Raw genomic sequence first — 25,922 nt, 5'->3', positions numbered from 1 at the left:
ATGGAAGCGATTTCTATGGTTATTTTTATTTTGCTTTCTTTTCACCGTTGAAATAAACGGCTGGTTTTCTACGCCTCAATGGAGTCGGCCGGCCTGCACGGCAGTTGTATCATGTAATAACAGTTGTTTGGAGGGGAAAAAAATTGACCAATAGCTCTTTTTGTGTTTACCAGCATTTATTCCGTTTGGGAGGAGGAAATGGCTGTTTTGTTGTCGGGAGTCTTTTCCGCTTATTTTATTATTTTTTTGATTTTCCAGGGCGGATATTTCGTTTGCATTTTATTCGTTGCACACACACACACACCAACGCCAAAAAACTCTCCTCCGAATTATTTTATTTCTTTTCCTTCCCATTTTCTGCTTACGCTTCGTGATCGTGATGATTCAACTGGTTGTGACCTTGGGAAATGGACACGGGAAATGGGAAAAGTATTTCGTCGGAATGTTTCGCCCAGGACATTCTAAGAACCGTGCCTGATTTATCATTCGACAATCTTGGTGTTGTTCAGATAACGATTAACTAACGTCGCTGGATTAAATAAAACAGGATGTTTCTTTTATTTTTTCTCTCTCCATTTTGGCTGACTGAATTAATTTCTGTCGGGTCAATTATGAAACATTTATACAACAACAGTTTTTTTAATTAAATTGTGAAAAAGAAAAGAAACAAAACAAACTGACTAGCAGTTGGATAGTTGAATCACAGATGGCGTTGCGGAGTGTGTGTGTGTGTGTGCATGGTATTTTCACTTGTCAGAAGGGAGCCGGTTGTTATTTTCGTTTTCCTCAACCACTAGTCGGACGTTCGGAGAAATCTCCACTCCATACCAAAGTACTAAAATTCAGTTGAAATCGAATTGAATTGGATTATGGCCGTCAAAGAAAAAACTGAAGGAAACGAAGAGACTTTGGAGGCTGCAGAAGTGGAATGGGGTACCGTCGATAACGAATTGCAGCTGTTACAAATTCTGTGTGGCACCAGACCCATAGGTAAGAAAAACGTTTGAAAATGACGACGATTTTCTACACTTGTTTCACAGCAGGTTTAATTTGTGTTAAATATTTAAAACATTTATTCTTTTTACAGGAATTAGTAAATACTTTCAAATGGCCTGCATCGTAGAAAAACTGGCAATGAATCTGAACAAAGAAGTCACTTCCAAAGGTGTTTGGGATCACCTGGCAAGCTTGTACGATCTCAAGAAACTGGTTTGTTCACTGTCATTAATATTCACTGTATTGTTTTATATTAAAGAGTTTGTTTCTTTCTCTAGGATGAGCACGAGAAAATTCCTTTCCCCAATGAAGAAATGGACTTTGTCCTTTCCACTGATGAGTATGGCGAATTGATGGATAGCAAATTCAAGGATGCTGAATCCAAGAAAGTGATAAAAAAGGAAAAGGAAGAAGTTAAGAAGGAAAAAGTTCCTGAAACACCCCAGCCAATTGAAAAGAAAGCTGTGAAAAGAACAAGAGCCAGCACTGCTCCAAGCCCTGGAACACTGCAAATCACTCCAAAACGTCGACGAATTTGAAAACAAGAAGATGAATGACTTTTTTTTTTTTTTACCATGTCAACTTTTTCGGCACTCGTACATTATTGATTGCGAAACCGTTTAATGAAATTTTGTAACTCGGGTATTGTGTTAAAAAAAATTCGGCCGGACTTAAAAATGACCGCCCAAATCAACATCACGCGTTTAAATTTCTATTTTTTAGAAAAAACCTTTCCATCATTATCTCACTTATTTTAGAGAGTTAAAAAAAAAAGTTGTCGATACGATTTCCTGTTTCTCAAGTATATATGAAAATTATAATAATTAAAAATGAATTCGACGTGACCACATTTCGAAAGAGTTGTTGGAAGAGGCATCGGAAATTCGGAAGGAAGAGAATGCACTGGTTTTGTAGTGCGTTTCATTGCCACTTGAAAGCGCCCCAGTGCAGCACTGCGAGCAACTGTTTGTTCTGTTCTTCGGTTTTTTACAGAGCCCTCGCCGACGATGTGCTGGGATTTGCAACGTGTATTTTCATTCGCATAAAAAATTGATTGAAGAATTTATTTAAGTCGGGTAAGAACAACATTGATCAATACTAGGTTTCTCTATCGATTCCAAAAAGAAGCCAAAGTTGAGATAATTTAAGGATGAATCACCATTACATTTTCGGCCATGTGATGTCGCCCTATGAGTGTGTGTCTGTGTGTGTATGAAGTGAAGAGGGAGGACGTCACACACTGAATTCTTGAAAAGCTCATCAAATTATGTGTGTTTTGACCGGTTTTCTCAATCTGTTTGGCATCTAGTCGGAGCAATTTCAGACGGTAGTGGAATTTTTAAGTTGATCTCGTGGTTAGAGACACGATTCGGGCTACAAATGGATACCGCCTGATACGGCTATTGCCCAACCAGAGACACCCCTTGTGTTTACGTTAACATCGTTTCAATATTCTAATTTAATACGTTTTTCCCTGTCTTTTCACAGTTTTGGCTCTCGGGAAGGAATGGCCATGACGCTTCAAGGATCTGTCTTGACCAATGGAAACACTGCCACGAACTTTGTTCCTCTCAAACTGGAACCCAACAACAAAGACTCACCGGAAGTGTTTCTGAACGAAGCCAGCAATGGTTTTGGTGATTGTGAAAAGAATGGATTGAACAATGGTGAAGTTATTGAGGAAGTTAAAGAAACACCTAGTGAAGAGCCAGTCATTGATATTACAATCAACAATGTGGTATGCAGTTTCAGTGTTAAATCCCATCTCAACTTGAAGCAGATAGCTCAGAGTGGCTACAATGTTGAGTACCGTAGAGAAAATGGGGTAAGATTCAGTCACAGTCTCAAATTGTTTTCACAGTTTTTGGATTTCAATTTACGTTTCTGTTGCAGATGGTAACCATGAGATTACGGAAACCATACACTACAGCTTCAATCTGGTCCTCAGGAAAAGTTACCTGTACAGGGGCAACAAGTGAGGATGAAGCCAAACAGGCCGCTAGACGAATCACTCGTTCGGTCTCCAAACTAGGCTACCCAAAATTACGCCTAGTAAATTACAGAGTAGTCAATGTTCTGGGAACTTGTACAATGCCTTTTGCGATAAAAATAACGCCTTTTTCAGCCAAACACAGAGATATAGCCAGGTTCGTAAATGTTTGATGAATTCCTTTTATCTGTGCTGACGTGTGTGTGGCTTTGATTCAGTTATGAACCTGAATTGCATCCTGGAGTTACATATCGTCTCAAGGAACCTAAGGCCACCCTAAAAATCTTCTCAACAGGCAGCATTACAGTTACAGGTATACACGATTGGCTTGTGAGTTTCTGGTTCATTTTCATTAATTGGTTGATGCATTTCATTTCAGCGCCATGCGTGGGTAACGTCCAATCAGCCATCGAACACATATACCCCCTAGTGTTCGAATTTCGTAAAGAACGATCTCCTGAAGACATACGAACAATGCAAGCCACCAAACGGTCACGCGGGTTCAAACGCAAGTGTTCCTCAGATTTTGGCTTCGAAGCTGATGAAGAGTGTATCGCAATCGACGACGAAGAGGAGGCGGAAGACTTTGACAGTGATCAGAGCCACGATTAAACCGTTCAGAATCACCAACTAAAATTACGTATCACAGCAACCGAATCGTGGGTCGAGTCGTTGAAAGCAAATTCAGACTCAAGTTGGAAATCTCTTTGGTGCTCTTCTTCCCCTTCCTGAAATCCGTTTGGCCACTTCGCTGTCAGTACGACCAAACCTTTTTCAGCTTTCACTCTTTCGATCCCAACGATCTTGTATACTATCATCTAATTTTTTCCCCCCTCACTTCTCCTCCCTTTCTCTACACCCTGTCACTAGCTGTTCGAACTTTCAGTTATCAGTTTTTTCGAGGCGGATTCACCTTTCATTCGCGACCTTTCGTTGGTTGGCCACTATCGAGGTTAATAATTGTTGTTCAGTTCAATTTTTTTATTTTTTTTTTCTAATTCTCATGAATACTCTTCTCGATTTAGTAGTCCCACCAACCAAACGTTTTACCGTTAGGCTAAAGCTTAAGGTCGTGTGTCAGATGTGAAACAGTCTTCCGCTCCTTTTGGACATTGCGACTTTTGAATTCTGACGAAAAAAGAGTTGACGGAAATCAGCGTTCAAACTCTATTTAACCCTCTCAAACGATTTTCATCTTCATTTTGCGTCTGAAGAAAGGATACCCATTTTCGAAGAGACGACAAGCACTCGTCAAAAATAACGAAACAAAAAAAAAAGTAATTTAGGTCCAGTCGATTCTTAAACAAATCGCCAGCCTTTCTCCTATTCACCACGTTTGATTGTAGTTTAAAACAGTTAATATTTCGTTCTTCGAAATGGTGCTTAAGGCTGTCGGCCTGCTTTTGAGTATCCTTAATTTGTCTTTCGTTTCGTTTACCCCCCTAATTTTTTTTTTCCTCCTCGGTCGTGTCCCATGTTATAGTCTACAATGTACAATTACGCTCTTCTGGAACACGGGCACGTGCCCTAAATTTTCGTGTTAAACATGGAACAAAATTTTGGTTCGCAGGTTCCGCTTTTTCTGCTCCCTCTCAATACAGAAACTGACGAATCCTTATTTCCCTAGATTTGAAACTAAGATCCACCCAGAAGAATGAGAACACAAGGAGTCATCAGAATCGTTCAAATTGTATTGTTTTTTTTTCTGCCCTTCACGAACGACTGCGAAGTCCAGTCACCAAATTGCCCTCCGATTGCTCCTCAGCTCTAGCCCCCCTCCTCCCCCCCCCCCCACTCCCCCTGAAAGCGGGTTGATTGCCTCAGTTCAGCGAGCAATAACAATCGGATGATACCAATGCTTGTGAGTGAGTGTGCGAATGCGTGTGCGTGTGTGAGTGTGCGTGTCAAACTTACCTTCCAATCGTCCTTGCCCAACGGTTCTCAATAAACGAGATTTTCCAGATGATGGAACCGTGTCCTTCATTTTTAATTCGATTGTGGTTTTATTGTCGGGTTATTATTAGATTTGTTCTCTTCTCCTCATTTAAATCATTTCAAGTATTTGTGCTACAGCATTGCCTTGACTGATTTTAGTTTGACAACAATCGTGTTTTGCCCAAGTAGCAGTATTTATTTGATAAACGTATCGCGTGAGAGGTAAATCATTTTAGAAACTATTTGTGTTTACTGTTTTTTTTATTTTTTTTATTTGACTCCTGATTTGATCGATATTACAGGAAATTTTACAGTGTCGCAAAACACGGGAACATGCAGCACCCCAGCACGCATTTGGTCAGAATGGAACGATCGAGTCATCCACCGATGACAGCGAGTAAAGGAAAATGCGACAAAAATCTTAAATTCAAGCACCAAGAGAAAACTAAAACCTTTTTCCAGGAAATGATGTTCCAAGTCTTCTGGTCTGAGGAGTCCAATCATTTGTCACGTCAGTCAAGTTGGTCTCTTGTGGTGGCTGTTGGCTATTCAAATATTCAGTTTACTGGAGGAGCTGCCGTCTTCTTTTTTTTAATCCCCAGAACAAGCCGCCGCTCCGGTCAAAGAAGGATTTTGTGGCTTGTCCAGATGCTGTAAGGGCCAGTTTTGCTGGTATTAATTTCTCGGAAATTGATTTTACCTGAGCTGCTGCCGGTTTGGCTGAAACTGTCACTGTAAGGCTGACAGGAGCCAAGTTGTTTTGGCGGCAACCGGGAGTTGGTTTATTTGATCGTGAGCGGCTTTACCGGCTGTTTTCTAGGATCTGGAATGGATTGCGCTTATTCGTTTAGTGGCGAAGACGAACACTGGTATATTGCTTTTTTTTTCCTTTTTTATTTCTATCCTAAAATAAGAATCTTCGTATTTGATGTACTTTCTAGCTGGCATTTGTAGAGGAGGGCATCCGTAAGTCAGCTCGGAAGATTCAAAAATCAAAACGCACTTAATTTAGACCTGATTTAGACTTGATAAATAACCAAATTTCATTCATTATCGTCATAAGTGTAAGTTTCAATGCACGTAAGTCATAATTTATGTAGGGCTATGGCATTTTTTTCATGTGAATAATTACCCAACAACTACCTCACAGTCTCACTCTGCCATTTTCTTATTCTTCTTGCTTGGCTAAATCCTATGCAGAGTTGGGCGTCGCTCACCAATTTGGAGCGCGCATATTGGTTATTAGGAAAAATAATAATGAATATGATTTAATGACATGTAAATTCACTTGATATAATCGTAGCTCGTAAGAACGGCAACAACGCAATCTAAAAAGTTACACATTTAGTGGAGGAGGAGGAAGATCAGCTGTGCGAGGTGTGTATGACCAAATGTATCGTCACAAAGTGGTATCTGTACGTCAGGTGACACAATGGAATTTGTTTTATGCCGTTATTTATTTTGAGTTACTTGTAGGTAATAAATACTTGAGGAAAGATACGCATTGTGGAGATTGTCGCCTTCCAGACAGCATTTTTTGTTGGTAAGTCATGTTTATGTTCATGTTTGTATTCACACGTGGGAAATTTCAAGTTTTGAATCGTTAAAATCAGTTAGATCTTACACAACATATCATTTTGAGCAAGATTAAATTTTAAAATGTTTGTTTAAATAATTAACCTTAAAATTCCAGATGGTATGTGATGTAATAGTTTAGAAGGTATATCACGAACTGCTGCACGAGCCTTCTCATGAATAGATTTTGACAATATTGTAATTTTTTAAAGACATATATTCATAATGGGTTTGTTAGAACCACAAAGGGTGCTAAATTTAAGGTAAATCGATAGAAAGTTTATGGGAATGGTTAGAGCTATATTTTCAGTGGGTATCTTATAATAATAGCCACATAATTTTATTTGTTAGACAATAGGATCTACTATGTCAACAAATAAAAAAGTGGCCTTTTGTTTAAGAATAAAATGTTAAAACGGACGTTTGATTCCCACGCACGAGCATGAATGGAGGCATGTTCGCTGTGAGAGCTTCCAGCCAGGCCATGTAAAGTGCATTAAAATCTCCTTTCGGGGGTATCGGCAAAGTCCTGATAGCAAAATCGAAAAACGTTTAAATATTTTGTTTGTTTAATTCCGATTATTTAAAGAAAGATTGTTACATAACGACCAAGTTTGAATCCGAAGAGTGAGACAAGAGTAATTCCCTTAATCTCAGATAACGATTGGTTTTATACTGGAATAGTTCAAGGTCTTCTTCCTTAATGCGAGGTCCTATAAATAAGTTGATCTGAAAACAAGTCAATTAGTGTACAAAAGTAATAAAAGCATTACCACTTTCTCCTTGATGTAAGAAAGATCGAATCTGGCCATCAAACCATAACTTTGTTTTGTTTTTCGGCTCTGCGTTAACGTAACTGATCACCACGAGGTCGGAGTAATCAATCCGGAATTTGGAAAGTAAAACTGCCATTCTAGTTTTTTGGGTGTGCGAAATAGATCTAATGCATCTTTTAAATAGAAAGAATTAAACTAACCCCTTCTTTTCATCTTCCAGTTCCTGAACACCGGACGCCGTACAGAAAATGCGCAATTTAGTCTCCGACCAGTTTGATCGACTATTGATGATAACCGGTAACAATAGTGTTAATCCTATTAGTCAATCAAATTCAGTGTATAAAAGGAATTCGAAATTTATTTTTATTTTACCTCCATCGTCGCTCAACCACCAGACGTCAATGGTGTCCTTTTTCTGTTTTTTCTGGAAAAAGATGACTCTATTCATCAAACTTTTTGGCAATTCGTTTCCATCGGGATCTCTGCGTAGAAAATGGTAAGTTTAACTTGCATTATTAATAACGTGGTTATAATTTATGCACCTAAAAGAAATAGCCTGCTTTTTCATATTCTTTTTATCTTGCGGAATTCCGACCTCCACCTTTTGGCTGCCTTCAACCTGATCTGTGGATTCTGATTCTGCTATCGTTTCCAAGCTACTCGTGGTCATTACTGTCACGTTTTTAAAACGAGAAGAATGTTTATAAGCACTTGAAGGTATTATAAAGAAATGATTACGTACTGTTACTTCTTGTGGGACTGGTAATTGTCGAATTTTCTTCGCTAGATTTACTTTTCATCAAATCGTCAATGTCAGCCAAGATTTCCGAGCAATCTAATCCTTCCTGTAGTCGAAGGATTGCGACGGCTACATTCATTTCGAATCCAGTACTAAAATGTTCAAATTGTTTTCTCTTTAAACTTTAATATTTTAATGTATTATAAACTTACTGTATTGTCAGCACATAATCATCCAGTGACTTTCCATCGCAGGTCAGCCAGTCGTTTTTGTATCCCATCATCAGGATGTTTGGCTTCACTTTGCCCAATCCCGTGAGGCCAAGCATTGAAGCAACGCCCGTGTGAAGATTCGAGTTATCCGCAACGGAACAAAACCCCTTGATATTGGCGAATCGCAGGTATTTATAAGCTTTTTGCTGCAGTTTTGACCGCTTTTCAAATGTCAATCGTTCCTTTTCACCATTCAAATAGAATTTAGTGTTATTTTTAAGATTCTCAGGGATGTTCTTACTTGAACGATATTGGCGCTGATCATCAGGGAATTATTTTTACAGATGAGATAGGCAAAGTCTACAAGAGCAGGGCGAGTGGTGGGAAGTCCCGTTAGAACCAAAATCTGTGGCCTGTAGTTTTTGACATGTTCCTCGATGTGAACGAGTTGTTGAATACTATTCAGAGCGGCGCGATAGGTCTGTGCTTGAGTAGATGATCCCCAGTTCACCTCTTAAAAGTAATGGGAAAATGTTTGATGATAGTCCCTCTGTTAACGTACTGATGGAAAACGTTAGTCTTACCTGGTTTTCGGTAAAGAACTAACAAATAAAAGAACAGAATAATTGCTATTGTAATTATTGCTAGAGGAAGGCTCATGAGGATCATGGACGCGATTGACAAAATTCCCGTCAGCAAACTCAGCCATTTGTTGTAGTACTGAAATTATATCAGAGCAGTCATTGACTCATGGAATCTTTTGCATTTTCTTAGTTAGATACTACCTTAAAAGTAGGCCGCCATCCGATTGGTTTGATTAAACTAACGTGGAAAGTGGAAAAATTTATGAGGGCAAACGTAGCGAGAAAGAAATCCGAGATCAGCAAGGCTATTGTATCCAATTTAGCTGGAAAAAATTCAGTAGATTTTTTATTAATTATTAAAAAAAAAAACTTAATCTTTGGTTTTTCACTTTTACTGAAAATGTTAAAATGTTACCTATCAGAACGAAAGCCAGGGATAGAAGGAAAGTAAAAGCGATCGCGTTGACAGGCTGCTTTGATTTTCCATATCCAATCCCAAAAAAACCAACCATCCAATAAGGGTAGAGGTTATCGGCTGCGATAACTTTCAGTAACTCTGGGCAAGAGACGAATTCAGACAGAGCTGAACTAAAGGTAGCGGAGATACAACCCAAATAGTTGAGGGGAGAAAATGCAGAAATCAAAGACATCGCCTAAATTGCATTTTAAAAATGTTCATTTCATTTCACTTTCAGAAAATTGATTTATTCAAATACCTGGTAATCATGATAAAGTCCAAAATTGTTTTCGGTACTGTTTACTAAGAAGACGTTTTCTAAATAAGTCATGTTGGTCAAGTCTATAACTACCCCAGTAGCTACAAATAAGCAAACAGGTTAGATATAATGTCGTTAATAATTTTTTCAGTATTCCTCTGATAAAATTACCTTCCCGTGTCATTGTGGCTGCACAAATGATGGCCACCCCGGCGTAAACTGAACTGCAAATAATGATGGCTAATATGGTTCCTTTGGGAATAGCCGAGTTTGGGTTCTAAATTAGATTAAATTTGAGCGTGTAAAGTCTTATCAAAATGCACCGTTCTTAACCTTATGGCAGTAATCGTACTTTTAAGTCACCGGAAACGTTTGCTCCGGTGAGAATGCCTATGCTTGCCGGAAAGTAAACTGAAAATACAGAAACAAAATTCTGCAAATGTCCGTCCGTGATGGAGTAAGCTGGTTTCCAGTTCTCGCTCATCAGATTCACTGCATTAATACATTTTTAAGTTAGCATTGTGGTCGAACATTTATTTTTTTTAAATTTCAGGTGTACCGCTGTAGCCAGTGAATCCCTTTGCTTTTTCCAAGTCATCCGACGGGCCCATAATGCTTCCAGCAACGAAGTTAGAGAGGGAAATCATCATAATGAGCAACATAATATTCTTCATCTATAGTTTTCAAATCTGGTAAGTTGTGTGCTAAATTGTTTTACGTCAATTTTAACAGAATAAAACCTTTGTTTCATAATAGGATCCAAGTCCGCAGAGAGTGCAAATGAATAACATGGTGAGGGTGCCGATGATGCGAATGTCATTGTCACCTCCATCTACGATTATCAATCCGCCATATTCCTTCATCATGTCCTGCACGGTTTGAGCGAAACCAACGGCGTTGAGGGAGGAATCCATCGCATTGGCGATGGTAAAGATGACGCCGATTGAACCTCCAAACTCAGGACCCAAAACTCTTGACCTAATTTCATCGGTTGTTAGAAGTAGGTTGTTTTGTTTTTCATTATTATTCTTCTAATGCCTTACATGACAAAATAAGTGCCGCCTGAAATGGATAATAGCGTAGACATTATTCTTGATTCAAAGAACGGTTTTGACTAAATGAAGTTTACCTCCACCGATCTCTCCATTTGTTGAGATAGCGGACATGGACAAGGCCGTCACCAAAGTGATGAACGTCGAAATACCGATGATAACCAAAGTTTCGCCTTTGTGTTTAACAGAATATTTAATAGATTTTAAGTCCGATTAGGTTTTAGTTTTGAAACAGCGAAAAACAGCTCACCTAATCCTGCTTGCCCTACTACCCACGAAAGTCGCAAGAAAAGCATAACACCCCAAATGCTCATCATATTGCGGATTAAAACTCCTTCGATCCAACCGAACTTGACGTCTTCTTTTTTAGTTTCTTTCACGGTTTCCTCAGTTATTTTTGGACCACTCTCAGTTGGTGTCTGACGATCACGCGAATTATCGCAAATCGAAACGTATGAATGTCGTAAACAATGCCATTTTAAACCGCAATCATTTAGAGAGAACATTTACCTCCCCAAAATCCTGAATCATTATCTCTTCGTTTACTGAAGGTTGGCTAGGTAAAGGATTGCACAAGTCTTGCAGGCTAGGTCTGATGGATGTTTGTTTCTGATAGGAAATCCGGTAATTATCGATACTAGGAATGACATCCCGGCTCACGTTGCGCATCAATTGGCGGAACGAAGCAGCAGAAGCCCTCCCCTTTTGAATCAGAACTGAGGCTCCTAAGTATTCCAAACTGTTTCTTTTACTCAGTACTGGTGTTTGTTTAATTTCCTATGATTGGAATTTACATGATTAACTAATCAGTTTGTAAAAAAAATTATTCAAATTTATTAACTGTAGCATCTTATTTATCAGCAAATTATTAAATTTGGAATTGCTATACCTGATCGCTTTCCATTATAGGAGACAATGGAGGCATTTCGTGCAATGTGGGAGAGTCTTCTGTTGGACCCATCACGTTTATTTTAGAAGGTAATTTTCGAAAACGGCTTTTATTACTACCAAGTGCATCATTCGTTGGCTGCCGTTTTTCGTTGGTGTAGTGACTTTCGACTGACTTTCAACCAAATCGAATCAGCAACCAAGAAATCAAAAGTAAGAATTTTAAATTTCATTTGCTTGTTTACTCACATTTTCAAATGCTGGATTGTCCATCCTTTGGCCTAGTGTTGTACTGACACAGAGTTGAAATAATTTAGTGAAACCAAAGAGCAAATTTTTCACTTGAAAACAATAAGCAGCCAATATTTTTTTATTGGGTAAGCAAAGTTAATGTCAGATCCAACGCATCTGAACGCCACAAGTCGGAGACTTGTTTGATTAAATTGTGCCTCTTTGATTTCTTTTGCGAGTGTTTATATAGCATAGGGAGTTGTTATTGACGCAAGGCATTTTCCCTTTTGAACGTGTTAAGATTTCGGAAATGAGTACCATTCCCTATCACCACCCAATCTTGCCGGTGGTAAGCAGCAAACAAGAGAATTAAGCTGAGAATCGATTTAGTAAAACAGTTAACGAATGGAAGTCGATATTTCATTAATTTGCGCGCGTCAGACGATTTGGCCAACTACAAATCTAGACTGATTAATAATTAGTCGAATTCTTCAATTGAGTGTAGTACGCCAAACGTTTAAAGCAATTGTGGATAGCCTACATTATTGCTATTTTGTGTTGTGTCTATCGTATGACGTACTACGAAGAAATTCTCACTGGGATTTCGATATAAATTCTACTCTCGTCTACGATGACGTCTAATTGCGTAAACCGTGATTAAAATCTAGCATTCAAAACACTCAACCGAGATTACTTTAGAAAATTTGATGACGTGAATGGCTACTGATAGATTTTTATTAATTCCCGTCACGTACCCAATAACCTTAAAGTGATCGTGCATGTTTGAGTTTACAGCCATTAATGCCACCTGTTTATTTTATTCCCATACTGTTTTAGAAAGATTTTTTATTATGTTGGACCAATAGGAGAATTCTTTAATTTTATTGTTCGCTGGATCGCTGCTCTGAATTTTTTTTCTACTTAGCATTTGTTTGGGGGTCTCCAGGTCTGCTGTAGCCTTTTCAATTAAAATCGATGACGTAAAACGAGTTGGTTCACGAATAAAAAAAAAAAAAAATACATAGAATAGAATTTGATTGTTCAAACCCTCTCTTTCAAAATTAGGATCAACAGGGAAGGGCATGTCGCATGTAGTCAACGATTGACTTATATTTATGTGTGCTCAATGCTGACGATACGATAGTGTTTGATATGTATAACCTTTTGGTTATACATCCGATTGGTTTATTTTCTTTATCAGGCAATCGTTTGAAAGTATCAAAAACTTGTTTTCAGAACGTTGCTTGTATCATTACCAGGAATATCAAATGAAACTTATGTTTTATCGTCCACTAGATGCTGGACTTTCACCGCGCGAACTTGCAGACTTGCATGTGCACTGGCGAGACTTTGGAGGGTGCCTTCATTCTTTCTTTATAAATGCGTAGTAAGTGGTGAGTTTCCCTTCAGTTTGAAATATTCGCCAACAGTCGTGTCAACAAAACTGAAGCTAGTCTCCGTATATTTTCAACATCTATTGATCTATAGATAAGTTAAACCTTTTCGTACTGTACACTTCCTTTAATTTTAATAAAAATTGGCTCGAAAAATACTTTAAAAAAAAAACAGCTCAATCCCTCCTCCCCCCAAACCCACTAAACCCATTTTGAATGAAAATGGCCATGTTTCCGATTAGGTGGATCCTCATCTTTTTGGCTTTTGCCGTTCGCTGTAATTGCCAATCAGAAAACTTGGGTGCTTCTTCTTGGGCGAAACTGCAAATCTCACCGGATACGTTAAGTTCCATGGAATATGGCAATTTCCTCATTGAAATTTACGAACATGCTAATAATCACAAGATAACGACAACTGCCGGCGACAAAAAATATTTCTACTCTCCCATTGCGCTACTGGACCACAAAAGTGCCGTTAGTAAATTCAACAAGGTGACGAAGCAATCAGAAATGAGATTCCGCATTGAAATGTGGAACGACAAAGTTCAAAGTGAAGTTGTGAAACATTTGAAGGAAATCGTCGGCCAAGAAATTTTAACCAATAAAGTGAGAGTCATTCCCTTGGAGAAGGTCATTCTCACCAGCAAAAGACCTACAGTGGATTATTCGCTTTATCCTGAGTGGACGAATTATGACAAGAGCAAGACCCTGTGGTTTTCTTTGTTGTGTTACGACCAAGAAGTCTGCGACGAACTGGCCGAAGAAATGCAATCCGATCCAACCCAATTCGACCATTTAAAACTCCTCTACAGTTTGTCGTCGCAGACGTCACAAACCAAACAGACGACCATCACCATCGACAGCGTCACTTCCGGTCAAATGGTCACTAGTCTTTTACAGAAATTTGGAGACAAAAAAGAAGTTTTTCTTACGGCCAATGACGAGAAGAAAATGCTGACGGAAACGGCCACCAACATCCGAATGGACACATTCGACGACTCCGAGGTCGGATCTCCGGACACGGAGTCTCATATTTTGAATATTTTAAAGGATTTGCTGATCACTTCCAGGATGACCATCAAAGAACCAAGTGAAAAGATGTGGGACTCTGTTTTCTGGAATGAGGACAATTACCGACCGGACAAAACGACGAAAACTTTGAATGAAATTATTAACAAACTGGACATGGAAACTCAAAAGAAACTAGCAGATATGTTTCAAAAAGCGGAGAAGCAATCGGAAATAATCGAAAAATTGGCTTCGAGTAATAAAGACGCGGAGAAAAGTCAAGAGGAACAAACTCGTCGCGTAAATCAATCGAAAGATGCGAATCTAAATGAAACGAGTAGATCAAAAGCAACAGAAGAAGAGCAATTTAGCCGCAATCAAATTGCAGATGGCAATTCTAAAACCAACGAAGTTGACACGGAAGTCAGTGGGCAAGGGTACGGATTTAGTGGTAGCGCCAAAGTCGGAGTAGAAAATAGTAACTCGCAGAATACCGAACGACAGAGCGAGATGAGTGAAAATGCAAAGAAAAGTTTGAATAGATACGCCAGAAATTTAGAGAATAAAGAAAGAATGCAACACAAATACGACTCAAACAGTTGGGCTGACGTGGACAGAATCAGTTCGGCGATTTCAGAAAAATTAGCTAACAATTCCGATAGTTCCCGGCGGGATGAAATTTTGAAAGAAGACGTGGAAAAGCTATTACAAGAAAGCAGAGGTCACGTCCAATGGGACGGAGATAAATTTGTACCGAAACCTATGCAACTAAGCAGAATCAATTTGGGCAAATTTCGTGACTCTCAATCGTTTCAGGATCGCAATGTTCGTGTCCGTTACACGAACGCAGAACTGTCGGCGCCTATTAAATTTGTGGAACACGCAGAATTGACCGTCACTGATGAATGGAACCATTTAAAGGACGAACTGAAAGGTTTGTAACAATTTGTAGACTTAACGAAACATTTAATTAACAAATAATTAAATTGGTTTGCAGACATGAGAGAACTCTTAAACACAACTCTGATGAACTTGGCGAAAACAAATACGGAACTGAGTGTTGTGAGAAGTGTTGTAAATAATCAATTAGAAGGTATTTTGAATTATTCTGGAATTAAATAAATCCTAAATTAAACAAAAACAAGCGATTACAGGTACTAAACAGGAGTTGTTGAAATCGAAATCTGAATTAGAAAAAACGAGGGAAGATTTCAACATGACCATCTATGATGTATCATTAAAATTAAATGGTATTAGTGTTATATTGAAAATGAGAAAAATACTAAATTTCAATTTTAATTTAGCGACTGAAAAAGAATTGAATGAAATGAAGATCAGCGTCGAAAACTTGTCTATGGAATTTAAAGGTAAACCGGATATTAAATAGATGGGAGAACTAAATTATCTTTATAAAAATATATTTTAAATAGTTCTACTATATGCTAAAGCCGATACATTGCTTTCTCTTCAACCTATTTAAAATTTATATTATTATTTTTTTCTAACAAAATATTTCAGATTTACAAAGAGATTTTTTTTTGTTCCCTGTGATTTTGTAGAAAATTCGCAATGGTTTAGCGATCAAAAAGGCACCGAATCCAATCTGAGAGAAGAACTGAAAGGTATATTTTATATTCTAATAAATTAAGATTGTTTTAATTAAGACGAATGAAATGGTTCAGCAACTTCAGGTCAACTGGAAACTATAACAACTGATTTGGCCACAACGAGAACGGATTTGAGCAGCACGAATTCCGCCGTCGTATATTTGATAGCAAAATTAAAAGGTATAAAATTATAAACAAAAAGTTTAGTTTTATGTAACAAAAAAATTAAATTTTAATTTTCTTTCGAAGCCCGAACGAGTGAAATAGTAGATATTGGTTCAATGCCAACCAACTGCAAAGATCTGGATCGAATGGGACATCAATTGAGCGGATTCTTTTTGGTGAAGGGATCGGAAAAGATGGAAATTGTGTACTGTGATTTTTATCCAAATGAAAATGGTAGGCCTACGATATGTTTACGTTCCCAGGTTATTTATATTATGATTCTTTTATTCGCAGATTTGCAGAAATTGATCGGATACGCCGATGTCAAATCGGCGCCAATCTATTTCTACGTCCAAAAAAATGTTTCATTTGACACATACGGAACTCCAATTCCGTTTGATTTTGCTCGAGTGAACCAAGGAAATGCCATGAATTTGACATCAGGGACATTTACGGCACCACTACCGGGAATTTATTTCTTCTCATTCGGGGGAATGGCACAATTTTCATCTTCTAATTCTTCTGCTTACTTAGAAGTTGCTCTGCATTTAAATGGGGAGAAAATCGGATTTGCTTTGGTTGAAGAGGAAAATGTCGTCAGTCATCAATATAGTCAGTTAACCCTTCAATCGACCCTGAACTTAAAAAAAGACGATCGAGTCTGGGTGGAGATTACTTCCATAAGGAACTCATTTCTGTTGAACAACCAAAAACATTACACCTATATCACCTGTTTCATGTTGGAGGAAGAAATTGTCGGATCCCTTTGAATGTTGATCATACGAAATGCCCAATTGACAATAATCGACTGACAATTTGCTCGAATTTTTCATTAGATTATATAAGGTATCGATTCTAATTCAGGGGTATGAATTTCTTTAGAAAAAGACGCTTTATGTAGTGTAGTCATGCTGGTTGTAGTGATTATAATAGCACACAACGCGTTACACTTTTTTTAACCCTCTGGCAAAACCGAACCAGTAGTGCCACTGAACGGAGTGAAATGCAAAGTAAAAAAAACGTCGACTGCGTGCCCTGAAATAATTCAAACAAGTGGTGTTCTTATTTCTTTCTTCTTGGTGATAATTGATAAATACAATAATACAGCATTGACTCAAACTTGATATAGTCATCGATTGAAAACAAAAGATATAGGCTAGATCATGTTGAAAAGAACTTTTATTTTCAATATTTAGGAATTCTCAATTAAGGAATTAATAATGACAAAATATTGGAAACTGATAGTGATAGGTCCAATGTGGGCAAAAAAATTTTATTCTGTTCTTAACTTCTTAATCACAAGTTCACAATAACCCCTCATTAAGTGAGGCTTAAGGTAAAATTTTAAATGTAATAAATTGTGACCAATTTTTAAAATAACTTTTCGTTTATGTGAAGGAGGAGGGGAGTATATCTTCACAGTGTTAAAGGAATAGTTTTACTGCTTCGAACCCAACCTGCTTATCAGTAAACTAAACAGAGTTGATTACAAGGTTGTTATTATGATCATTGAAGAAACTGGAAAAAGGAATTTGGAATTAGAGACATCACCACCAAGTCCAGCTTATATCAGACAACCTCTTATCAAGCCCTTAAAGGAACATTCATATCTGTCTCATCTATTTCAGTAATTACTGCACGAAATTCATCAATAACAAGAATCCCTTAGCAACATAATTTTTCCCCTCCCCCAGACTTAGAAGAAAACATACACTGTTGTATGTTGTTAAATTAACAACCTGGAAAATTCGCAGGAGGTTCTTGATAAAATTCATACAGTGAGGACTGGTGGATGTCCTGATCCAGCATTTATACAGAACATTGCAACAGAAACCAGTAAATTATTTCTATTTAACTGATTCAAATTTTGTATTGCTTGAACTCTTTCGTTTCTCTATCAGATGGACGGGCCCTTTATAGTGCGCAACTCTTCTCTCTATACCTGTAAACGCAAGATAGCGGAAGCGCCCAAATTGTTGCCACCAACTATCACAGAAGAATAAAGATTGCTTGGATCTTTGGGTTATTGATGAGCACTTCCACGAGAAGATCGAAACAACTGCTGCCAGTACGACCACCTGATTTAAAGAACTGAAGAGAAACCCAAAACGGAACTAAAAGCCCAAACAGCTGATCGCCCAACGTACTACTTAAGAACACCATTCCTAGAACACCAACTTAAGGTTGCCCGCCTAAAACACATCCTGCTGGAAAGTTGAATTGCCTGGGAACAAGTTGACGTCGTTGGTGTCTACGCAGCCGAAGCAACTGGGAGCCCTATGGACCTATTCATATCCCTAAAGACGATTAAACATCTTAAGTTGTTAAGATGAAAGTCGGTTCCGCTTCGGGACCCGCCTAGCCTGGGCTAGTTGCCCATGATAACCGCCCAATCAGCTTCAGCGCAGGCCCAAGACCACCCTGCTGCATCCGGCGACGGAACAAGAACAAAACTACTTTATTGTTAAAAGAACTGAAACGGTCAGTTTCAGCTCAGCTCTTAAACTCTTGCACCTGCTTGTTCAGCTTCCCCGTTTGGAACGAGCGATGCATCGACCATCTGGCCAACAGCAACAGACTGCACCAAAATGTTAGTGATACACATACCGCGAGATCTGAAGACCGTGGTGCAGAATCTTTGGTGGTTCTCTTACTCAATAACTAGCTGTTATTCAAGAGCAGCCCAGGAGCAGATGCTGACTCGTGGTCATCAGCCACGAAGCAGTAACTAACCAATCAAGTTAACGGTTTGGACCTCAGTGGCTGGTGCAACTGCTACAGCTTCCACGACGGCTCGTGCCACCACCAATGTCGCTCTGACTTCTACGTAAGACGAATAATTAATTTACTAAATTGGTTCTTTTAACATTTAATTTAATTTAAGGTTGTCAGCAGTAGAACGCCGGGGATTATCAGATCACCAAGATCCCATGGAGTTGCTTAACCAACCAACAGGTTGAGAACAAGATTACAGAGAGACGCTACTAACGACTTGTGGAGTTTATTAGAGACATCACCAAGATATCACCGTTCATTCAACAGAAGTTGGTTAGTGTAAATTTATTTACGGTATCTTTACAGTATTACAGCCGAGAACGAGTGCTGACGTCTATTTGCCTTGCTCATCAGTGACACCTTGTAGAAGAATGTCGTAGGCTATATCGTCTGTTTTATTCTCTCTTCGCTTTTGTTGAGTCGTTCGTCTTTTAGAATGTCTCTCAAATTTCAAGTGCACTGTTTAGACTTTAAAAGCTTTTAATTCCCAATTGTAGAGACTTTTTCATTTCAATATCTTAGATCATGATGGTAGTAGTAGCGACACAATTTTTAGCTCATATTTAAATGTGTCATTCTGACATCATGTTAAATGTGTCAGTGACATCTGGTAATGAGTTTTGAACTTGGTTGCACAGTCGCAGCTCAAATTATCAGAGTTCTATTGTCGCGTATTGGAGTTCTACTGTCGAAACTTGAGTTCTATTGTCGGGTATTTTTTTATAATAATTTTTAAAAATTGAGTTCTACTGTCGTTGGAGTTCTGCTGTCGCATACAAAGAAATTTTTAAAAACTATTTGAAATATCCGGCAATAGAACCACAGATGTCGCTAGTGTCGCCCATGTTTACATCGTGGGGTCATGGACGTTCAGGCCCCGGCGTTCAGGCCCCGGCTTTCAGGCCCACTTTTTACGTGGGCCTGAACGTCCAGCTGTTGGGCCTGAACGTCCAAAATTTTAAATATTTATTTATCAGGACAGTGGCGCTAGTAAGCCTTGCTATAAGCATGTATTAATTTTGATTAGTATACTATTTCATATTTGATATTGCTTATGATAACAATAAATTTTGCTGTAACTTAAGCTAAAAAGAGAGTGCGACGATTAACGAAGCGCGAAGGGATCTCCTGATTCACCATACCGAATCAGATTCATGTCATTCATTTGAATTTAATGTTTACTTTACTTTTGCTTTTTTAAAGTTTTAATTGATATTTCCTACGGGAACCTCGCAAACCGGAACGGGATGCCAGCATATATAAATTTTAAAAGTACGATTTGCCCCCATAAAACAAGTACGCTACCACCACCACTGTGTATAGTTGCTGTAAATACTGAAGCGGGAACTTTAAAAGTTTAAATCAACAAGCAGTTTTTTAATATAGGTCTGCTGTCGAACCGATCGGACGTGTGTAAGAGGTGCTCCTCCTGGATTGAATTTTTAGAGTGGAAAAACTTGATTTCTGTGCTGTGTAATCCACCACCAACATTAAACTTGCGGTGCTCTTCAATCTGAACTCAGTTTTGTCCACTTTGCTGCATATACTTTATTTTGACATTCCATGCTAATCTCGTCCCTACGCACCACGCTACGGCTCGAGTCATCTCTCTTCTCCGCCAGATGGCTGCTATCCAGCACGCCAACAACGCCACTAGATGGCAGTAGCCACCGTTCCTTGAACGGCTACTTCATATTGAGAAACCATATTGGCATATGGGAATTGGAAGTTACTGATCAACCAATTGGACGAATTGCTCACTAGGCTCACTCGGCACTCGCCTAATTGCTTCGGCACGAGTGATTGGGCAAGTCAAGTTTTATACAGTTCCTCTTCTCATTTAATCAAGCCGGCGGAGCCGCCTTTTCTCTCAGTGACCAGACCAACACCTAGCGGGATAACTCCCACTGACTCACCGATCATACTACACCAGAGCTACTACACCGACCAAACTACACCACCCCTCCTACTACTGCGACATTGGCGAATTTGGACGACATTGGAAGTGAAGTAGAAGTTAGACTGGCGTCCATCATCACCTGGGAATTTCGTCTGTTGTGATCTGCGATTGGCTTCTGGGTGAAATGGGGCAGGGAGAAAATTATTCAGTAGTTCAGTAAATATTCATTCGACGTACAAAATAACCACGAAGAAACTGGCCAGCTGGCAGTTTACGTCGCAGTCGTCCAGATCTTCAACCCGAAGAAAGCAAAATTTACAATTATTATATTTCATTCTTGATCGTCCGTTTGTCCTGTTCAATATAATAATTGCTGTGTGTCGTCTGACGAGAGTTCATTGGTCGATCTCGTCAGATCGTCCGTGGATATTCCCCCCGTTTGTTTGAACTCATTGGTCGATCTCGCCAGATCGTCCGTGATTTCTCCTTTTATCTCCCGCCCGATTGCGTTGGTCGGTTCCGCCGGACCGTCCGCAAAATCCTGTTTCACTCCGTCGTCTTTCGTCAACGCCCTTCCAGTCAGCTGTCACAGTGTCCAGTGTCCATGTGTCCAGTGTCAGTGTCCAGCTATTCAGCCCGTCATCTGTTTCCGTCTGCTGTTTCTACGTTCTAGTTGTTCCAGCATCACAGTTTGTCCGGCTTCATTGCCCGTCAGCTGACTCTTCACCTCCGCTCAGTTTGTCCGGCTCGTTGGCCCGCGTCAGCTGATTAATTTTCCGCCAGCTTGTCCGCCTTCCGGCCAGTGTCAGCTGGTTTTTTCATCCGTCAGTTTGTCCGGCTCGTTGGCCCGCGTCAACTGACCGGCTCTACTACACCGATTTTACTACACCGACTCTACTTCACCGACTCTACTACACCGACTCTACTACACCGACTCTTCTACTCCGACTCTACTTCACTGAATCGGGGCAGCCTCTGGCCATCCGTCTATCCGTCGACATGGAGAAAGCCTGTGGCAACAGTGCCTGCAGAAATACCTTCATCTGCCACAACGACAAGAAGAAGTTTTGCTCCAACCGCTGCTACCCTTCTGTCATTGCCCGTGCGGCTGCTAAACAGGCCAGCAGGAATGGTGCCCTGGCTGGGGCAACTAACTGTGCCTCTTTGGATACTGTGAGGACTACACCTGCTCATACTCCTGCTCCAACCTACTACGAGACGCCTGATGACACCTCTACTCGAAAGACAAGGGACGATTCATGGATCCCACACTCACACTCGAGCTGCTCTCCCCCCACGGCACGCTTTGGCAGGCCCCGTCGGGATCCTGCTCCTTCGGCTAACTTCCCACTGGCAGGCATTGATGCACCACATCCGGCTCTTTTCCCTTCACACGCTAGGCCACAGCCAACGCCTCCAGCCACAAGACGAGCTCCTGCTCCACCTACCATCAATCTGCCAGCATGCGTCTCTCACCAAGGCCCTGTCGTTCCATACCAGCCAATTTCTTCGCCTCACTCTCCTCTCGGGACTTCGCCTACCACGAACTCCGGCGCTTCCAGTCCCTCTCTCGAACTAGGAGTAGACGATCTGGACGGCAGCTTGCCTGACGAAGAAGACGGTCCAACTCCTGCCAACCTCTTCTACGAACACTGGGCTCCCATAATCATGGAGTGCTCCTCCAGGACTGAGCTGGACACGATCGCATCTGATCTCGCTGCCGACTGGCACTCTCGCACTTCGAAAGACGACCCACCTAGCAGTGAGGCCTCTAGACCTCCTCGTCCTCCTCGTACGTCACCTCAAAGGTCCAACACGCATAGGCACCAGTCCAGGCAACAACAGCGAATCCGTCAGAAGAACAATGCCAAGCGATGGGAGGCGGCCAGCAAACTCCAAGCACTCTTCAAAAGATACCCGAAGAGGGCCGTACGCAAGGTTCTGGGCGAGACATCGCAGTGCTACACTGGCTCCATCGAGTCCGCCACACTCTTCCTCAAGGCCACCAATGAGCAGCCTCGCCCTCCGGAAGCGGACATTATGGTAGCGAAAGCGGCGTACGACGCATGCTCTTGGGCCCCTCTGTCCGATGACGACCTCTCCTTGCTCTCACTTCCACCATCGAGCCAGGAGGTCGCACACAAGCTCAAACGGGCCTCCAATACTTCTCCTGGAGCTGACGGCGTTGAATACAAAGACATTCTTCGTCTGGACCCTTTTGGGCGGCTGCTTGAGCTCCTCTACGCTGCGGTCTGGCTCTACGGCATTCCTGCCTGTTGGAAATCGGCTCGCACCATCCCGGTATACAAGAAGGGCCCTACTGACGACTACGGCAATTTCAGGCCCATATCGCTGCTTTCCACCATATACAAGCTCTTCTCGAGCTCCATAGCATCTCGCCTTACCGCAGTCGCGTCCGACAATGACTGGTTGTCATTTGAACAGAAGGGCTTCCTTCCTGGGGTCCATGGAATACAAGAACACACCATGCTGCTGGAATCGGCCATCGAACAGGCCAAGCTCAAGAAAAGCCGACTCACCATCTGCTGGCTCGACCTTGCCAACGCCTTTGGCTCGCTCCCCCACGATTTCCTCCATCAACTCTTTCAGAGTCTTCCGATCCCGACAGAGCTCCGTGACATTCTCACTGACATCTACACCAACAGCATCTTCCAGTTTGTTGTCAACAAGGAACTGGTCACCGTTCATCCCACGTCCGGTGTCCGTCAGGGAGATGGACTAAGCTCCATCATCTTCAACCTTGCCGCTGAGCCCCTCATCCGCTGCGCCAAGGATCCTACCAACCAAGGCTTTAATCTCTTCGGCTCCCTGCTGAAGGCCACTGCTTACGCGGATGACCTCTCCCTCATTGGATCCTCTCCTGATCAGCTTCAGCCTACTCTTGACGCCATGCTTTCTGTGGCGGCGAAACTCGGGCTCAGGTTCAACGTCGCAAAATGCTCTTTCCTCTCCCTGTCCAAGGGTAAGGCCACCAACTCATCTCTCCTGCACATTCATGGCACCTCTCTTCGCTGCTTGGAGGAAGGAGAGAGCGAGTGCTACTTAGGAGTCCCCATGGGCACTCGTCTAACATTTCGACCCGTCTGTGATCTGCCCGACAAGCTGATTAAGGTCGCCGATTCTGACTTGGCGCCTTGGCAAAAACTGGAGGTTTACAGAGCCCACCTACTGCCGTCTCTCTCTCATCATCTCGCCACAGGGAGGGTCCTTCGCGGTTTTCTCAATGAGATGGATGCTCGCTGTGCCGAATTCCTCCGTTTCGTTGCCAACGTCCCCCACACTGCTCATAACGGCTTCCTCTATTCTGATCGCAGGGCTGGCGGCTTAGGTGCCTCTCAACTGGCAAAAGATTCGGACATCTGGATCATCGCTCGTGCCACTCAACTCCTCGATAGCAACGATCCGGTTGTCCGCCTCACTGCCAGAGCCCAGCTCAGCCAAAACATCTCCAGGGGATTCGACGGCAAGCCACCTGATCCGCTGCCTCTTTCTAACTACCTCTCTGGCTCGTTAGAAGGTGGACTCTATGACACCCGTTTCTACAAGTGCGGCTCCAATACCTGGTCCCGTGCCAGGAAATCAGCACGAAGACTTGAGGTTAGGATCGATGTATCCGGCGATGAATCGACCAAAGTGATCGCCGACGACGTCTCCTGCCTCTCTCTGAAAGCTGTAAGGGGCCTCCGCACAGTCATCCGGAAACGCTGGACAATCTCCCTCACGAATGCCTTGCATCAGGGCAGGGTAGCAAGGGGGCTACTACTTGACCCATCTAACGACGTTGCCCGCCTCTCATCTCATCGGACCTGCCTCTCTTTCAACGAGTGGAATCTCATCCACAAGAGCCGCCTCGGCCTGCTTCCGCTCCTCGGGAATCCTGGTTGCTCTGCTCCCAACACCAAGTGCAGGAGATGCAAGGTCGATGCCGAGACTACCTCACACGTGACCAGCCATTGCCGCAGTAATCTTCCGGCCATTGGCCGCCGACACGACCTTGTGCTGGCGGAAATTGTGAAAACCATCACCAGGGCCGGCCATGCAGCGTCTGTCAACAGAGTCTTCCCTGGCTCAACCCTGAGGCCGGACATAGTCATCTTCTCGACCGACCCACCAACAATAATTGATCTCACCATCACCTTCGACGCTCCTGAGTCCCTCGACGCTGGCCATGCCAGAAAAATAGAGAAATACAGCTGCCTGGGGTTAACTCTCCCCTTCGTTATTGGCGCCTTGGGATCCTGGCTCCCTTCAAACAACGCGGTTGCTGTCGCCCTCAACATCCCCCGGCTCCTTGGCGCCGCCTCCGGAGGAAGTGCCGTCTGATGGCTATCCAGGGATCTGTCTCCATTATTCATCGCCACATCCGCGGACATGGGGTTGACCAGGAAGCCTATACTCCAGCTCCTTAATGGTTTTGCATGTGATTATATGACATGTATCGCATGAATTTGTTCTCCATCGTTGCATCGTAGTGTATTATATCTCGTTTTTCATCGCTCTGTATACTATTTCCATTGTTCCATCTCTCGTCTAACTTCGCCTAGTCAATTGAAATTCCTCATCGTACATCTACTAATCTTTTATAATGATATGTCTTTGTCACGCCGTCGTGAAATACAGCTCTATGTCTCAGGAAAATTCTCGATTTTGGCCAAATTTTGGATTTCCTTCAAATCACACCTAATCGACCCCAAATTTTATGGGGATCACGAATATGTGGTTTAATTTGACGACAGCTCAATGGTTGAGGCGCTGTGGTTACTTCCGGTATACTTCCGGAATTTTTTTAAAAAGACTAGCAAGTGAGCTTTGTTCTGTTTACAGTTCTCAACATTGCAAGCTTGATTTAAACATTAACAAATTGCATATTTAAATCTTTGAGCTAAAAAACCTGATTCTTGTTTCTTTCTGTATTATGTAACTTTTATTGGCATGTCAGTAAATAAGAATTGTTTTCTCTTTATTCAGGTAATGCAGAGGAAATTTCGAGAAGATTGACACCGTAACGTCGCCGGTATCTCCAAAGTGTCAGCGTGGATCATCATTTGTTGTTGGTAATATGTGTTCGTTTGTGTTAGTTAACCCGTTGTCTGCCACGCCTTTGTTCTCCCCTAGCTCCTTTGCACGGGCCGCGCTGGTCGGCCTCGTGGATTTCATGCCGCGAGGTCGGAGTGTCGCCAAGCCCAAAATTTGCCGCAAGGCAAGCCTGTTTCAGGCAATTCACCATAGGGACTTCCCCCTTGTCGATACGGTGATGGATTTTCCTGTCACCGTGTCAGCCCGGACTTGTCAGCAATGGCAAGTCCCACCTTGGCCATGGATCCTTCAAACGTGGCGCGTAGAGTAGTAGAGTACAAC

At 41.5% G+C, this 25,922-nt stretch overlaps 5 protein-coding genes across 18 annotated transcripts; 4 read left to right on the top strand and 1 right to left on the bottom strand.

Moving 5' to 3' along the window:
* Positions 1–703: 703 nt before the first annotated feature.
* Positions 704–1,690, top strand: LOC124342874 (MRG/MORF4L-binding protein-like). Its single transcript, XM_046796077.1, has 3 exons — positions 704–990; positions 1,088–1,209; positions 1,275–1,690. Exons 1-3 carry the CDS (start codon positions 870–872, stop codon positions 1,533–1,535), a joined length of 504 nt encoding a protein of 167 aa, XP_046652033.1. The 5' UTR covers positions 704–869; the 3' UTR covers positions 1,536–1,690.
* Positions 1,691–1,918: 228 nt separating this feature from the next.
* LOC124342795 (TATA box-binding protein-like 1) lies at positions 1,919–4,952 on the top strand. 2 transcript variants are annotated; one of them, XM_046795961.1, is made up of 5 exons: positions 1,919–2,072; positions 2,485–2,821; positions 2,890–3,143; positions 3,205–3,299; positions 3,366–4,952. In XM_046795961.1, exons 2-5 carry the CDS (start codon positions 2,504–2,506, stop codon positions 3,596–3,598), a joined length of 900 nt encoding a protein of 299 aa, XP_046651917.1. In that variant the 5' UTR covers positions 1,919–2,072; positions 2,485–2,503; the 3' UTR covers positions 3,599–4,952. The 2 variants fall into 2 exon arrangements, with proteins under 2 accessions (XP_046651917.1, XP_046651918.1); XM_046795962.1 differs by lacking the exon at positions 1,919–2,072 and adding an exon at positions 2,143–2,323.
* A 1,526-nt stretch (positions 4,953–6,478) lies between these two features.
* On the bottom strand, positions 6,479–11,893 carry LOC124342571 (bumetanide-sensitive sodium-(potassium)-chloride cotransporter-like). 3 transcript variants are annotated; one of them, XM_046795570.1, is made up of 23 exons: positions 11,713–11,893; positions 11,465–11,638; positions 11,086–11,352; positions 10,826–10,994; positions 10,653–10,748; positions 10,567–10,585; positions 10,264–10,501; positions 10,083–10,197; positions 9,876–10,015; positions 9,695–9,800; positions 9,524–9,624; positions 9,223–9,460; positions 9,009–9,130; positions 8,808–8,943; positions 8,525–8,736; positions 8,224–8,465; positions 8,015–8,163; positions 7,815–7,944; positions 7,645–7,754; positions 7,473–7,587; positions 7,270–7,409; positions 7,098–7,209; positions 6,479–7,025 (listed from the first exon to the last, which is right to left on the bottom strand). In XM_046795570.1, the coding sequence occupies exons 1-23, from the start codon at positions 11,734–11,736 to the stop codon at positions 6,893–6,895; spliced, it is 3,288 nt and encodes a 1,095-aa protein (XP_046651526.1). In that variant the 5' UTR covers positions 11,737–11,893; the 3' UTR covers positions 6,479–6,892. The 3 variants fall into 3 exon arrangements, with proteins under 3 accessions (XP_046651526.1, XP_046651527.1, XP_046651528.1); XM_046795571.1 differs by having other exon boundaries at positions 8,021–8,163; XM_046795572.1 differs by having other exon boundaries at positions 11,465–11,634.
* Positions 10,389–16,981, top strand: LOC124342588 (spindle pole body component 110-like). Of its 11 annotated transcripts, XM_046795609.1 has the most exons (13): positions 10,389–10,523; positions 11,192–11,304; positions 11,485–11,553; positions 11,625–11,676; positions 12,991–13,088; positions 13,331–15,030; positions 15,094–15,189; positions 15,242–15,346; positions 15,401–15,463; positions 15,656–15,718; positions 15,779–15,883; positions 15,953–16,102; positions 16,163–16,981. In XM_046795609.1, the coding sequence occupies exons 5-13, from the start codon at positions 13,075–13,077 to the stop codon at positions 16,636–16,638; spliced, it is 2,772 nt and encodes a 923-aa protein (XP_046651565.1). In that variant the 5' UTR covers positions 10,389–10,523; positions 11,192–11,304; positions 11,485–11,553; positions 11,625–11,676; positions 12,991–13,074; the 3' UTR covers positions 16,639–16,981. The 11 variants fall into 11 exon arrangements, with proteins under 11 accessions (XP_046651565.1, XP_046651566.1, XP_046651564.1 ...); XM_046795610.1 differs by lacking the exon at positions 11,192–11,304; XM_046795608.1 differs by lacking the exon at positions 10,389–10,523 and adding an exon at positions 10,990–11,126 and having other exon boundaries at positions 11,192–11,676.
* A 4,561-nt stretch (positions 16,982–21,542) lies between these two features.
* Positions 21,543–24,887, top strand: LOC124342196. Its single transcript, XM_046795159.1, has one exon. It carries the CDS (start codon positions 21,543–21,545, stop codon positions 24,885–24,887), a length of 3,345 nt encoding a protein of 1,114 aa, XP_046651115.1.
* The last annotated feature ends 1,035 nt before the right edge of the window (positions 24,888–25,922 follow it).

The sequence above is a fragment of the Daphnia pulicaria genome, chromosome 6, assembly GCF_021234035.1.
Source record: "Daphnia pulicaria isolate SC F1-1A chromosome 6, SC_F0-13Bv2, whole genome shotgun sequence".
Lineage (NCBI taxonomy): Eukaryota > Metazoa > Arthropoda > Branchiopoda > Diplostraca > Daphniidae > Daphnia > Daphnia pulicaria.
This window is presented reverse-complemented; position numbering and strand designations above follow the sequence as displayed.

Excerpts from the sequence above, each read along its gene's own strand:
- LOC124342874 (XM_046796077.1), top strand. The coding sequence starts at position 870 with ATGGCCGTCAAAGAAAAAACTGAAGGAAACGAAGAGACTTTGGAGGCT. Across the intron at positions 991-1,087 it reads GTGTGGCACCAGACCCATAG|GAATTAGTAAATACTTTCAA; the intron begins GTAAGAAAAACG and ends TTCTTTTTACAG. Across the intron at positions 1,210-1,274 it reads TGTACGATCTCAAGAAACTG|GATGAGCACGAGAAAATTCC; the intron begins GTTTGTTCACTG and ends TTCTTTCTCTAG.
- LOC124342795 (XM_046795961.1), top strand. The coding sequence starts at position 2,504 with ATGGCCATGACGCTTCAAGGATCTGTCTTGACCAATGGAAACACTGCC. Across the intron at positions 3,144-3,204 it reads AAACACAGAGATATAGCCAG|TTATGAACCTGAATTGCATC; the intron begins GTTCGTAAATGT and ends GCTTTGATTCAG. Across the intron at positions 3,300-3,365 it reads AGGCAGCATTACAGTTACAG|CGCCATGCGTGGGTAACGTC; the intron begins GTATACACGATT and ends ATTTCATTTCAG.
- LOC124342571 (XM_046795570.1), bottom strand. The coding sequence starts at position 11,736 with ATGGACAATCCAGCATTTGAAAAT. Across the intron at positions 9,801-9,875 it reads ACGTTTCCGGTGACTTAAAA|AACCCAAACTCGGCTATTCC; the intron begins GTACGATTACTG and ends AATCTAATTTAG. Across the intron at positions 7,026-7,097 it reads GATTCAAACTTGGTCGTTAT|GACTTTGCCGATACCCCCGA; the intron begins GTAACAATCTTT and ends TTTTGCTATCAG.
- LOC124342588 (XM_046795602.1), top strand. The coding sequence starts at position 13,305 with ATGAAAATGGCCATGTTTCCGATTAGGTGGATCCTCATCTTTTTGGCT. Across the intron at positions 15,884-15,952 it reads TTTGATAGCAAAATTAAAAG|CCCGAACGAGTGAAATAGTA; the intron begins GTATAAAATTAT and ends TTTCTTTCGAAG. Across the intron at positions 16,103-16,162 it reads TTTTTATCCAAATGAAAATG|ATTTGCAGAAATTGATCGGA; the intron begins GTAGGCCTACGA and ends TTTTATTCGCAG.
- LOC124342196 (XM_046795159.1), top strand. The coding sequence starts at position 21,543 with ATGGAGAAAGCCTGTGGCAACAGTGCCTGCAGAAATACCTTCATCTGC.